Genomic DNA, 12,856 nt, shown 5'->3' with positions numbered 1-12,856 from the left:
TTTATTGCAGCATGGGGCTATGCTTTGGCAGAAGGACCATGCCTTTCCTTGCAAAGGACCTGGCATTCCTTGCTCTGAGCAACATTGGGAGACAATAATTTTCTTGCGTTTACTGGAACATTTGAATTAATTTTGAAAGGAGAGGTCCCCAGGTCCCAATGTGCCCAGTGTTCGAGCTTTGTCCATCTTGGATCACCGAATATAAAAATGAAAAGACATTTCCATAGCCCAGTTCAGTGGTTGTGGACACTTCTTCCTCCTTCCCTCTGGAGGTGCTGGTGGGATGGAGGGGAGCCGGGAGTCCGGCTCACGTCTCCTGCCTTTCCAGTGACCTTGTCCGTGTGCCGTGGCAAGCTGCTCGGTCTCCAGGGCCACCGTTCCCCTGGGCGGAATGGAAGGTAGGGCAGTTTGCCCAGATTTTGTAAAATGCCTGCAATGCTCGGGCTTTACCATGGCCCCGCCAGCGTGGGCTTTAGCACCAGGAATGCTGTGATGCCCTCAGGTACACTGTAAGTAAAAAGGTCAGTGTTACCTGTCTGCAGGTGTTTTCATCCTGGTAGCAGAGCCTTTGCTTTCCCCTGGGAGACTGTCCTGCACCGAGCGGTTGCTCGCACGCTGCGGTGGTAACGGGCTGCGTGGCCACATCGGGTGTTGCCTCCACCAAGAATGTGACAGGCGATTGAGCGTGACCGTCGGGTGGGCAGCGCGGTGCTTCCAGCAGCCATCGCTCTCACCTCGCGTGCCAGCCCTGCCCGGAGAGCATCCAGCGCAGGGCAGGATCTGGCCCGCTGCGAGATGGGGCTCTGCAAGGCTCCCGCACGCGGGCTGGAAGTTCAGCCAGCCTGCCGGCTGCGTGCGTTGGACCTGCTGCCGCTGATGTCAGACAGCGGCTGGGTGGAAGAGGCGGTGGGAAAGCCGTTCCGGTTGTTGGTTTGAGTTGTGCTGCCATGGACCGGAGGGTCTCGCTTTGGAGGAGGTAATCCAGGCAAAACTTGGATTTTTGGTTTAGCAACAAGGGATAATTAGAGAGATTGATCGTTCCCCAGGACTACTGAAGCAAATAAACTGTTCGGTGCCCAATGCAGGATGAGAACGGCATCTAATGGAAATGGTGGGTAGGTCAGCATGGCCATAATTTGGCTTGATGAAGCATCCACATGGGCATGGTGTTAATGCACTATTGATATTCAGCCAGGCAATTTCCCCTGCGCGGATCGGGCTTTGACTCGTTAGAGCAGAGCTGGGCACTGCAGCAGTAAATGAAGAGGAAAATTGAAGTAATGTATTATAAATTTATGATTTCATCTGCCTGGCCTAGAGAGTGTTGAGCACTGGTGATGCAGGCGAGAGCCCCCCAGGCAGCTCTGCCGGTGCCGCGGCCGTCAGGCACAGCCGGCTTTGGCCGGGGAGAGCCGGGCTGCGGCTGCACGCTGCCCTGCGTTCGGAGGCAAATGCACCGGGGCAGGAGCATCCCCGGCCCCGCAGAGCATCCCAGGGCAGGGCAGCGGAATAGATGGCATCCTGCACCGCGAGGCCAGCTCCAAAAACACCACGGGTGCGCGGGCAGCGGCCATCCACCGCCGTGCCGGTCCGGCGGGCGCCACAGGGACCGCACCTGCAGCCCCCACTCCCCAGGGCCAATCTCGGGCGCTGCCCGGCACGCCGGTCCCCTGCGGCCCCGACAGTTGCGAGCTGGCAGATCTGCTTCGGGGTCATTCGAATTGGAATAAAACTTCATTTTTTCCAGTTGGCAAGGAGAGGGGCTGTGGTCGGATGCCGCAGAGTGATTTTTCATGGTGGAGCTCGCGGTGGTGTTAATGGCGCTACTTACTTAGCAAACAATCCATTTATCAATATTGTTGTTTTAAAAAAAAAAGGAAAAAAGGTTTGTAAAGCTTAACTCTGAAAGATCTGATTTAATGACAGAGGTGATTAATTTCTAAGGGAATCCAGCTGTTGAGCTGTGAAATAAATACGCAAGGGCTAAGCGGTGTGTACATATCGCTGAAAGCCGCAGCGTGCTGTCCTGGGATCGCAGGGCTGCTTTTCCCTGGCACTGCTTAATCCCGTAATCAAAATTCATCCAAGCATTTTTATCTTGCCATTTTAGATTGTGATTAATAGTACGTTATAGGTATATATAAATCTAATCAGAAATGGAGGGACTTGCTGCGGCAGAAAAATAGCTGTACGACGTATGATTATATTAAAGAATAAATAAAAGCAGAGATAGGAGACCCCCAGAAGAACCATTTGGCTGCTAAACCTGTTCTCGGGGCCCAGCCCAGCTGCTGCTGCCATCCCTGCCGAGATTTCCGCTGACTTCAGAGGAGTGAGAGCAAACTTTTTGTGATGGTTTCTCGGTTGGAGAGGTCTTTCCTGGAGACTGGAGGAGTCTGGGTGGACTGGCTGACACAGACAGTCAGCGGGAACACTACGCAGCATCTATTGCACTGGAATTGCGAAGGGTAGTTCCTGTTTTCAGGAAAACTGAGCAAGGAAATGCTGAGGGTCGGAAGGGAGGTTACCATTTTAGGAAACCTGTGCAGGACAGCTTGTGACATCGGCCGTACCGGCTGTAGCAAACAGCCGCAGTGGGACCAGAGAGGACAGCTGTTTTGCATAGGGCTGGGAAGTTAAACCCGGGGGGGTGACAGTGTGTGACGCCTTGGCTGCTGCCAGCCCGCGCACGTTTAGGGAGCAGTGTGACCTCCAGCACATACGTAAACCTTCCTGCTGCCTGGAGAGTGAAACCCTTGGCCGAGCACCCGCGGGGCTGCCAGCCGAGCGGTGGTACCGCTCTCCATCGCACGCCCGCAGGTGGACCTCCCGCACCCACCACCCCACCCCGAGGGCTCTGCCCTCTTACCGACACTGCCTTCCTCTCCCAGCCGCTGGGTTAGGGCAGGCGGAGTTGCCACTCAATGCGTTTACTTCAGCATCTTTATGAACAAAACGATCTCGAGTGGTATTTTTGTCATAACGAAGCTTCCAAAGCTGCCTGAGGTTGGATGTGTTTCTGCGCGTATCTCAGAAATTGCTTGAGGAAGCGTTTCCCATACCTGGGTTTTACTTCCCTGAAAAATTAAAAGCTCTTTGACTCTCTGGCTCATTGCTGTTGCTGCCTCTAACTCTTTGATGTGTTAACTGTTGTCCTTCACACTCCCGGGATAAAGAATTACTACTACCTTAATCTCCAACTGTCAATAGCTCTGAAGCAAAGTACATTCATTGTAAGCTCTCCAAATGTCAGAGCAAACCTGTGTTATGTGTTTAGCCTTAGCATTTGGCATTTACTCTTCCAGCTAACAAGTATGCACAGTCCTTGGACTTCAGATACCAAAGTGCATGTTAATTACCTGAGTGACAGGTCTCACGCACAAAGCCAGGCAGGCGAGCTCTAGATGTTTCTATCCAAGATAATAATGAAACCTTTCTGCAGTTTTGCATGAGCGGAATAAATCTTGGGTCTTAACACCTTCTGTAAAATCAAGTCTCACCCATCCTCCATGTCATTTTGCATTGTATTTAAAAACAAAAAGCCTTTATTAATCTTCAAAATTCTCTTTCTCTCTCTCTCTCTCTCTCTTTTTTTTTTTTGAACGTTTCTGTGATCAAGGTTACCCGAATTTTGTCGCAACGTATGGCCGAGGATATCCTGGATTTGCCCCAAGTTACAGCTATCAGTTCCCAGGTACGTACCTTTCATTTGCAGGTTTACTTTTTTCCCCCCTCTTTCCTTCTTTATTTTTTTTTTTCCCTTTAGTTTCAATCCATAGCTGCAAGCTGAGACAGGCAAGTCTGCAGGGAGCATCTCACACAACAACAATTTTTTTTTTACTATTTTAAAATAGATATTTCTATATACGTATTTTAAATACGTTTTTACTAACGTGTAAATTGGTACTGGTTATTTGAAGACAAACTTCTTAAATTAAAACAAAAAGCAACAGAGATAATTTAAGAGCTGTTACCCTCCCTTTGATGGGTTTTTTCTTTTATATATATTATAGATACATACACAGACAGACACACACACGTACACAGATACCCGCACACACGTTCCCATACTCTCCTGCGGTAAGTGTATGCTCATTACAAGTGCAGTCTTGGAGTAAGAAGTCCAACCTTCCTGTGTTCTTTATCGGTATCGCTGGTGTCCTGCCAAGGAATCGTTTCTAGCCGTGTGTTGATGCTTCGGTTCGGCTTCGGTTTGGTTTCCCCCCTTCCCTCGGCGTGGCTGCCGCCTGCCACGGCGGTGGGACCGGGTCAGGGTGGCTGCACCGCGCTGCGGGGCACGGTGGGGATCGTGAAAAGCCCTTTCCCATTCCAGGACGTCCCGCGGGTGGGGCTGACACCGCACAGGACAGAGAGTTTCCTTTCCTTTCACCTCGGGGTTTCCCGGGCAGCTCGAACAAGCAACGTGACGCTGCTGTGTTTACGGCTTACTAATAGCCGAAGCCCTCCCGGACACTGCGGCGAGGAAACCCCGGTGTGCTGCGCGTTAAATTCATGAGCACGCTTGTCACGGGGGTCATGCACGAGCGGTCCCACCACCCGGTGCCACGCTCCTGAGCGGCTTAGAAAGGGAGCGGTGGGCGCAGAGCTCTGCTCCGGGTCATTGGGAAACCAAGTGAGCACCGGCGGGTGCAGGAGGGGCAGCAGCTCCGTGGGGAGGAAAACCAAACACCCTCACAGGAAGGTCCCTTAGGATGGGTGAGGATGCGGAGGGGTGCTCGGCTCTGCCTGCGGCACAGTGGGGCAAAGATACAGCCTTGTGTTCGGCACTAGGTCATTGGGATGGAACCTTGCGTTGGAAGCATACGTATTATTACCTTCCATAAGACCAATAATGTCCTTGGGACGGTGGTTTTGTGGAGCTGGTTTCTGCAGGACAAATAAGACAACGGGAAACAGCGCTGTTAGGGGTTTTTCCAGTTGCTAAGCTTCACAAATGCTAGAGCTCTACTTTAACCTCATCTGCCTCTTTCCCACCTGTGCTACCCCACTCCCAAACCGAGCCCAGTCCGAAACAACCAGGGGGTCAGGGCTGACAGCGGGGCTGCCGGGGCGGCGTGCCGGGAAGGGAGGGTCGGCAGCGGCGGGTGACACGGCTGCTGGTGGTGACAAGGCAGCTGCCCCGGCGGGTGGCACTGCCGCTGGCTGCTCGGCCGGCGCCGGAGGGCAGAGGTCCAGGCTGGCAGGGGTGGCGGCCGTCAGTGGTTGCAGGTGAGGAGGAGGCTTCAGAAGGCGTTTGCATGTTGTCTCACGCTTTCCTCCCGGGCCCTCACGACTCCTTGTACCAGCTGATTCGCATGAAGACAGCTAAATGAGAGACGCCTTTGATAAGTTAAATGATGAAAATCGGCAGAGCTTAGATGCCTTTAATTATAAACATGTCTAAAATGAAGGTGTCTGCCAGCTGACAGCAGGAGTACGGTTTGACTCTAGCCCTCGTTATATATATTTTTATATTTTCAAAAGAGGCCTTCCAGTTATTTGCTAGTTGTTTTCAGTCTCTTGCCGAGATTGAATACGCAGAAGAAAATCAAAGTGGGTTGTCACCGCTGAAAAGCAGGCGCGGCGCAGTGCATCGCAGGCGCCAGCGGTGCCTTCGGGAGCAGGGCAGCGAAGGGGAGCCGCTCGGAGTCCTCCGTCGCCTTGCTTGGCTTTCCCCACCCTAACGCTCTGCCCGTGGCGTTTGCTCCACTCCCATCCAGATAAAATGTTCTTAGCAGCATCGGAACTTAGTAGAGTTGTTAGGCGGTTTTTCTCAGATGACTTGGGACGCCGGTCTCCAGAAACACAACCCGTCGGAGCGGTGCGGGGCGTGGGACATGGGACCCCCCCGACGGGAGGCACGCTGCAAGGGGTTTGATGCCCGTTAGCAGGACGGGGCGTCCCCCTCGCTGAGGCCGGGCGTTTGGAGAGAGGAGCGTTGGGGCAGAGAGGCCTGTACCACCAGAGCAAAGCTCAGGGTGCACGGGAGCATTTTGGGAGCGGGTCAGGATTTGAGGACGGGGATGTGCCAGCACCGCTCGCTCCTGCCACGGGAACGGTGGTGGGAGTAAGCGCCACTCCACAGGGTTGTGTCCTGCCGTGTCTCAGGTGCCAGCGTGGCTCTTCCCGCGCTCCTTTCGCCCCTCTCTGCCGGTGGGAGCCGCATCCTGTGGCACAGGGCTCCTGCAGCCCTCGCTCCCCCTCCTGCAGGCACCGCTGGGAAGGGGTGGAGTAGGCAGCCTGGCCGACCAGCCGTGGGGAAAGGTGTTCCGCGTCACGGGATGAAAAGCGTAAGCGTGGTTCCAGCACATAGTCCTCCTCCTCGAAAGAGCCCGAACCCCCCAACCCTTCCCGTCGCGTGTTTTGATGCTTGCAGAAGTGCCCGTGGGGCCCACGGTATGACTGTGGCTTGGAGCGTGAGATAGGAACATGTGCGAACCCAAGGGAGAGAGATCTGAAATTTGCTTTTTGAAGAAGTTGTCATGCCCAAATGCTCAGTGTCGTGATTTGAAAAGGAAAAACATTTGGCCGTTTCTGCAGGAGCATCCCAGGCAGCGTGCCGAGAGCTTTGGCTGCCTCCCGCCTCCGCGGTACCTAAACAGCGGTGGTGTTGCAACCGCACCAGTGCGTGTGTATAAGTACACGTACAATGCGTATAAATATACAGCTGTATTCCGATGGTTCACTATAGAGAGCCGGCAGTGCTTTTTGCTACAGTACCGTTGTGTCGTAAACCTGTTCTCCCGCGCTGGTGCCTGTGCTGCAGTACATCGGCCTGGCAGGGCGGGCTGGGGCCGGGGTCGGGGTCGAACCGCAGGGGTCATGGCAGAGCTGTGCTGGTAGCGGTCACCGTGCCGCAGGGCTCTGCGCTGCGTGCCTCGGCGCCTGCCGGTGGGCGTTACTCCGCTTCCTCCTCACGTTACGCTGCCTATTTACTTTTTTAATAAAAAAACCAAAATGGAATGCCCATCTGAATTGAACTGTCCTGTTGGTATATTTACTGTTGTCCAAGTGAAATGAGGCTACAAATGTCACGATCCACCCGCTTGCATTTCCATTTCGGTACCGGGGCGCACGGGCTGCCGGAGCCGCTGGCAGGGTGCCCTGGACGGGCCCTCTCCCGCATCCTCCGCTGTTCCCTGGCAGCACGGGGACGGCCCCTTGCTCCACGGGTGAGACACACGCGATCACTTTGGCGACTACTCTATCTTCTCCCATCATGTTATTTTTTTTCCTCTAGGCCTTTATAACTCAGTACGTAGCCTTTTTTTTTTTTTAATTGCAATCACTCCCTTTCTGTGTCTTTCTTTTTTTAATTTCTGGGACTTATCTTTTCAGTTTAATCTATTAATTTCTGTTCTTATTTCACTTTGCAGACTATTTGCCGATTTCACAAGACATAATTTTTATCAACTAGTTCTTAAAGATGCGTAACAAATTAATCGGGGTTTACTACAGTGCTAATGACAGAGAGAGAGACAGAAAAAGCCTGGGTGGTCCATGTTTAATATCAATGTCCACTGAAAAATTGCTGCTCTTACTGGCTGGTTTGATTGACTGGACTTTTTATTTTATTTTTATTTTTTTAAAGGCTCCATATCCTCACTGCTTTGAGTTTGCTTTTTATTTTTTTATTTTTTTTTATTTCTTTTCCTCTGCTTTGTTATGAGTTTTTAATGCCCACTTGGAATGTAACTCACAAGGATTGGGGTTAGGGGCGTTACGAAGGCATGACTTCTCACAAACTTTTTAGAAATAATTTTATCAAGGAAGCAAAAACGATGATTGGGTCTCACAAGCAGCCCCAAAGAGAGATACTGGCGCTTTTTAACGTAGAGACGCAGTAGCACAAATCGTAATTAGGGTGGAGGGAGACTAGTGTCTCCTGTCAGTAGGCTCATTAGCAACGCGGGGTTTAATTACTCAAAACGAGTGCCCTGCATCCGCAAGCGTGACCCTGTGGCGCTGGCGGCTGCAGGCGTAGCAGACCCACGCGTGTTTTCTCCTGTTCCGTTCGCTTTGGGTTGGTGGCTCTTCCCAGAGCTGCCGTAACCATGCAAGCGCCACGGCTAGAAGCCACCAAGAAAAGGGCTTAGGCGGTTGCTGCGCCTCCCGCGGCAGTCCCTGCCCAGCTCCGAGCCGCTCACCGCCCCCTCCTCTTGCAGCCGGCGATGCTCTCGCACACTCTGTGCGGTCGCTTCTCCTTCCAGACTTCCCTTGCAAATCATGGGCAAATTGCTTAAATTTTGGCAAGAGGGACGAGCTTTCCCCCGCTAGCTTAAGCTGTATCGCGCCTCTTAATCTCCACCCGAATCGCAGAAGAGCTGCGCACCTATGTGGTAATGCCTCCGCCCATTGGCTTTGTTTTTAAAAAGACCAGATTCTGGACTTTTGGGTAGAAAACACGCATCTTATTTAAATTCTGCTTTTCTTTAAGCGTTTCTACCCATTTTATAAGTTTGTGAGAAGTAAATTGCATGCTTACAGTAGAACTGTAATGCATTTTAATGTTTGTTAATCCACTTGTTTAAAATGTCAGTGTCAAAGGCTCTACAATACACGGCTATGCTGTTCATTTCATTAAAGATGCTTGATGTAATAATTGGTTAGTTTTCTTTTTACTTTTCTGCAGGCAATAGCTTTTTTTAATCTGTATGGCTTCTTATTATTTTGTTTGGGTTTTTTTGCTATGAATTGCTTTGCTTTTGTGAACTTGTCTTAGTGTGCATGATTTGCAAACATTTCGGCTATTGTGAATTTTCTCATTTTTGTAAATAGTCCATCTGTGCTTTTCTTTTTTTCTTTTTTATGACTTTTTTCCTGTAAGTAACTGAGGTAGAAAATAATAATAAATTGTTTACAACGGATATGCTGTGTTGCTGCTCTCTTAGCTTGCAGTTTTAATATTTTGGTTTGGACGCACCAAATAACCAGTACCAATGACAATTTAATAAAAGAATAAAACAACCATCACTCAAAGTGTGTGACCCAGTGTTTGAAGAATCTGCAGATGAACGGTTACATACGAGGTGTGTTTACAGCAAAAATTAAACCCCAAAAAGGCGACAGTGTGCTTGTAATTGGGGGGAGAGGAGTGACTCCGTGTTAAAATTGCAGTATTCCCAGCAGTCTGGTCTTCCACCACTGTGGTCAGTGCAGTCCGTGCCAGCGACCGAGGTGGGTTTAAGCATCAAACCCGTAAGCGCATTCGAAACCCTTGATGCAAACTCTCCAGCGCTGACGTGCAGGAATCTTGTCGCTGTAAGGAGGTCCCTGGCTGGGATGGCAGCCGGTGGTCTTGGTGCAGACCCGCGGTGGGATGGGTACCGCTGGCCGTGCCTGCGGGGCGGGGACGTTGCCATCGCTGTGTTTATCTCCGTTACACTTTCTTCCATTGTTTCCTGGATGGTTGGGGATTGTAAAAGTTACTTAGAAGCCTTCAGCTCAGGAATTTGATTTTTATTTTTAATTAAGCGTTTGTTTGCTTGTATGTTTGTTAAAGCTTATTAAAACCTTTGTATATGGGGAGAGGTGGGAAAAACAAGTATTTTCAAAAACTTTTCAGAGCTCAGGGAAATACATTTGCTTGTTGATAATGGTACTCCGTAGTTCGCGAAGCCCAGCCTTGGGTCACGCTCCTGCAGTGCCTGGTGCTGTGAAAATGCAACACAAGATCAGTTCAAAGTCTAAACTGATGTTTTTCAGCATTATGAGGGCATTTAAAACCAACTTTCTGTTAATCTATAGAGCTTAATTTAGTTTCTTTCCTGGTACCAGTCACAAACTGCTCACTTGTTGGCCATCAGTGCTGGGCAGGAAGGTATTGTCGTGTAAAAGTTACTTGCGATGCTTGCCTAGCAGGTCTAATAGTTACTCTCTGGGTCGGGAAAAGGAGCTGACAAGGGTAATTAATTATTATAATAACGACATGCTTAAGGCTTCTTGTTCATAGTGTCTGAGAGAAGGAGGTGAGGTAAGGATTGAAGTTCCTCTATCTGTTATTTAGGACACCCAGCAATATTACGAAGCTGCAAGTTATGTGGCTCCTGCAGGTCTCTCTTGGTTGATAACCTCCTATGGGGAGTGCAGTGGGAATGGGAGGAAAAGGGTGTGTTTGTAGCGTCAACATACTGCCAAGCTGCCCTTCCAGCCGTAGCGAAGCGTGGTGGTGTAAAGCGATGGCCATGGTGCAGCTTTACCATGTTGAGTGCGGTCTGGCAGGCTTTGGGAGTCGGTACGTTCAGCTCACCAGAAGGAGCATAGACCAAATCCCCACAAAGGACTTTGAGCTGTAATTCTGCCACCTGACATCAGCCAAGGTCTGGCTCCCATCGTGACGCGCATGGTGCTTCAACAACCCCGAGCCGCATTCCCACGTACACAAGCACCCAACTATCTACTCTGGTGACATAAAGCGATTTTTAAGTGGAGCTGCTGCCTACACATGGCGTCTTTACCAGTGGGGAATAATAAAGTTAGTATTAGTAGGAGCCAACTCTGTAAACCAGTCTTTTAAAGCACTGTTACACAAGTCTAAGACTTGTATAACGCTTAGTAATGGGAGCAAAGTTTGTCTGGTCATGGTACTAATGATCGAACTTAACATTAAGAGAGAAGGAGAGATTGCTGGCAGCTGCAAAATAGGAGGAGGAAATAGAAAATATATTTTAAATGGTCTATTCAGTTGGTTAAGCGTTGTAACAGTAAGAGATGCAGAACGAAGCTGGGAATGTTTCTCACTCCTTTGTCTAACCCTTTCTTAACTGCATAAAATCTGCTCTGATCATCCCTGCGCTGCATGCTTTTTTTCACCTAAAACACATTACTGCATCTGCATGGCATAAAATGGTTTACAAAGTGCGTTTGAAAGCTGCTAGAACCACCTTAATTACCACTCTTCAAACCTCTCTGTTTCAGCCTCCATCAGTGCAAACAAAGACTCAGGACTGGCCCTGGTTTAGAGTTCAGATTTGGGGTTTCTGTTGCTGGCGGAGGGCAGGCTGAAGAGGGACCACTCACACTGCAGCTGCATCCCCGGAGTGAGGAGCAGCTGGAACTGCAGACAGCAAACTGAGAAATTAATATAGCAAAGCCCATAAATTTCCAGCCAGAAGGTACTCCGCCAAGTTCTGCTTAGATGACGGTGGCGTTTGTTTTGATGCAGGAAAAAATGGTATCTAGAGCTGTTCCCTGGGTCTGGGCAGAGCTGGGGCAGCGTTGCCTCTTAGGCACGTTTTCTCTGGGAAGAGTTGCATTTTTTTCATGTTGCAGAGAATTGCGTAGAATTCCTTTTTCACCTCCCATTTCCCCCACCCCTTGAAGTAATCTCCTGGATATTAAATTTAAGGTGAGGTTTTCAAGAGATAAGCTGTTGCTCTGAGTCGGTGGTCCAGCTTCCACCAATTTCAGCGGCAGCGGAGTGTGGTCAGTAAAAATGCTGCCTGTCCCCCTTTTCCTGCCCCGACACCTCTGCGCAAGTGAGATTGCTCTGAAGGTTTCCCCAAACAGCACGTCTGGCTAAGGACCAGCGCTGCCCGGGTCCTTCATTAGGCTTTGCCGTAAGTGGTGCCTCGAATAACTGCTTGAGCAATAAGAACATCCTGAACATTGAACTTAAATGCTGGTTGTCCTGTTCTCAGCACTCGCTGATCCATGCATGGAGTTTGAGACAGGCTTTGAAACTTCAGGGTCGTTGCCCTGGAAATGGGTGATCGTAAAGGGACAGGGAGGAGAGAAAAGGGAAAAAGACCCGAACCTACCAGTCTCTCAGGAGCTCTTTGCATTTCGGGGTGATCCTGCAGCAGCAGAGCTCCTGAGCCATCGCTTCTGCTGCGAATGGGCCACAGCTGCAGCAACTGGGAAATGTAATGAGGATAATTATTCACAAGAGTAAAGAGGCATAATGCAAACATACATGTATGGAAGAAAACATGGATAACCCTATAGAAAGAAGAACGTGGGCTGGTAATGCCAGTTCTGCTGTAAGGAATTCTCGTGTCCGAGTTAGCCGGAGCACGACGGCTAGCCTGCTTTTATGCCTTATGCCTCTGCAGGTACAATTTTTAACTGTAAAGCTGTTAAAAAATGGGAGCTGGGGGTTGCAAAGAACTTGAAGAGATTAGTCTCCTTAAAGCACAAAAACATTCAAATGTGAATGTTTTTCGATCACACTTACTAGTAGCATTTCAAGCTGATAATTAAGCAGCTTCCAAGTCCTCCACTGCCCAGAAGTGGTAATGTGTAGTTGCTGCGGTGATGCCCTAAAGGTTTCTGGGCTCAGCATCACAGTCCTGTGACCTTTATAATGTGGATTATGAAATACCCAGTGGCAGTTCCTCCAGCAAAGCCGTGGGGAGTTCCCTGTCTGCGCCAGCGACGGCTGTTGCCCTGGGTGAGCTGCAGTGGCTCTCTGAGAGGGGCAGTCACTCGCCACTTCGACACACAGAGGTTGTGGAGAATTTCCTACCCTCTGATAACCTTGTCCTCTGATTAATTATCTTCTCTTCTATAGTTGCCTCTCGTCTGCGTTGAATTTTTCCAGCGTCAGCCTCCAGACATGAGTTCTTTTTATGCCTTTGTTCACCGTCAAGGATCTGTCTTTTAATAACACTTACCCAGATAGTTTAGCTCATTCATAAAAATCTAAGCAAGCGGTTTAACCAAATAGCTCATCTTCTATACCATCGAAGCAACTGTAATGAGGCTTGAAGCAAATCAGTGCCACTTTGCTGAACTCTGAATGTATGCCTTAATGCTGTTCCATCTAACCTGCCCTTGTTCATTCAGCAGCAGGTGACTGAAACGCAGAGCCTCTGTGCTGCGTGACAGCTTGGGCGCAGTGAATTCACAGGTATTC

The 12,856-nt window shown here is 49.9% G+C and overlaps 1 protein-coding gene across 4 annotated transcripts in view; it reads left to right on the top strand.

Moving 5' to 3' along the window:
• Positions 1 to 12,856, top strand: part of MSI2 (musashi RNA binding protein 2) — a 257,781-nt gene that overhangs the window by 213,613 nt on the left and 31,312 nt on the right. For 3 of the 4 annotated variants that reach the window (XM_059829183.1, XM_059829184.1, XM_059829182.1), the window contains exon 10: positions 3,620 to 3,694. In XM_059829183.1, the coding sequence (XP_059685166.1) occupies positions 3,620 to 3,694 (75 nt within the window). Of the gene's footprint in view, positions 1 to 3,619; positions 3,695 to 7,376; positions 7,418 to 12,856 lie in introns of those variants that run through there. The other variant, XM_059829185.1, reaches the window with a different exon arrangement.

The sequence above is a fragment of the Gavia stellata genome, chromosome 25 (assembly GCF_030936135.1).
Source record: "Gavia stellata isolate bGavSte3 chromosome 25, bGavSte3.hap2, whole genome shotgun sequence".
NCBI lineage: Eukaryota > Metazoa > Chordata > Aves > Gaviiformes > Gaviidae > Gavia > Gavia stellata.
This window is presented reverse-complemented; position numbering and strand designations above follow the sequence as displayed.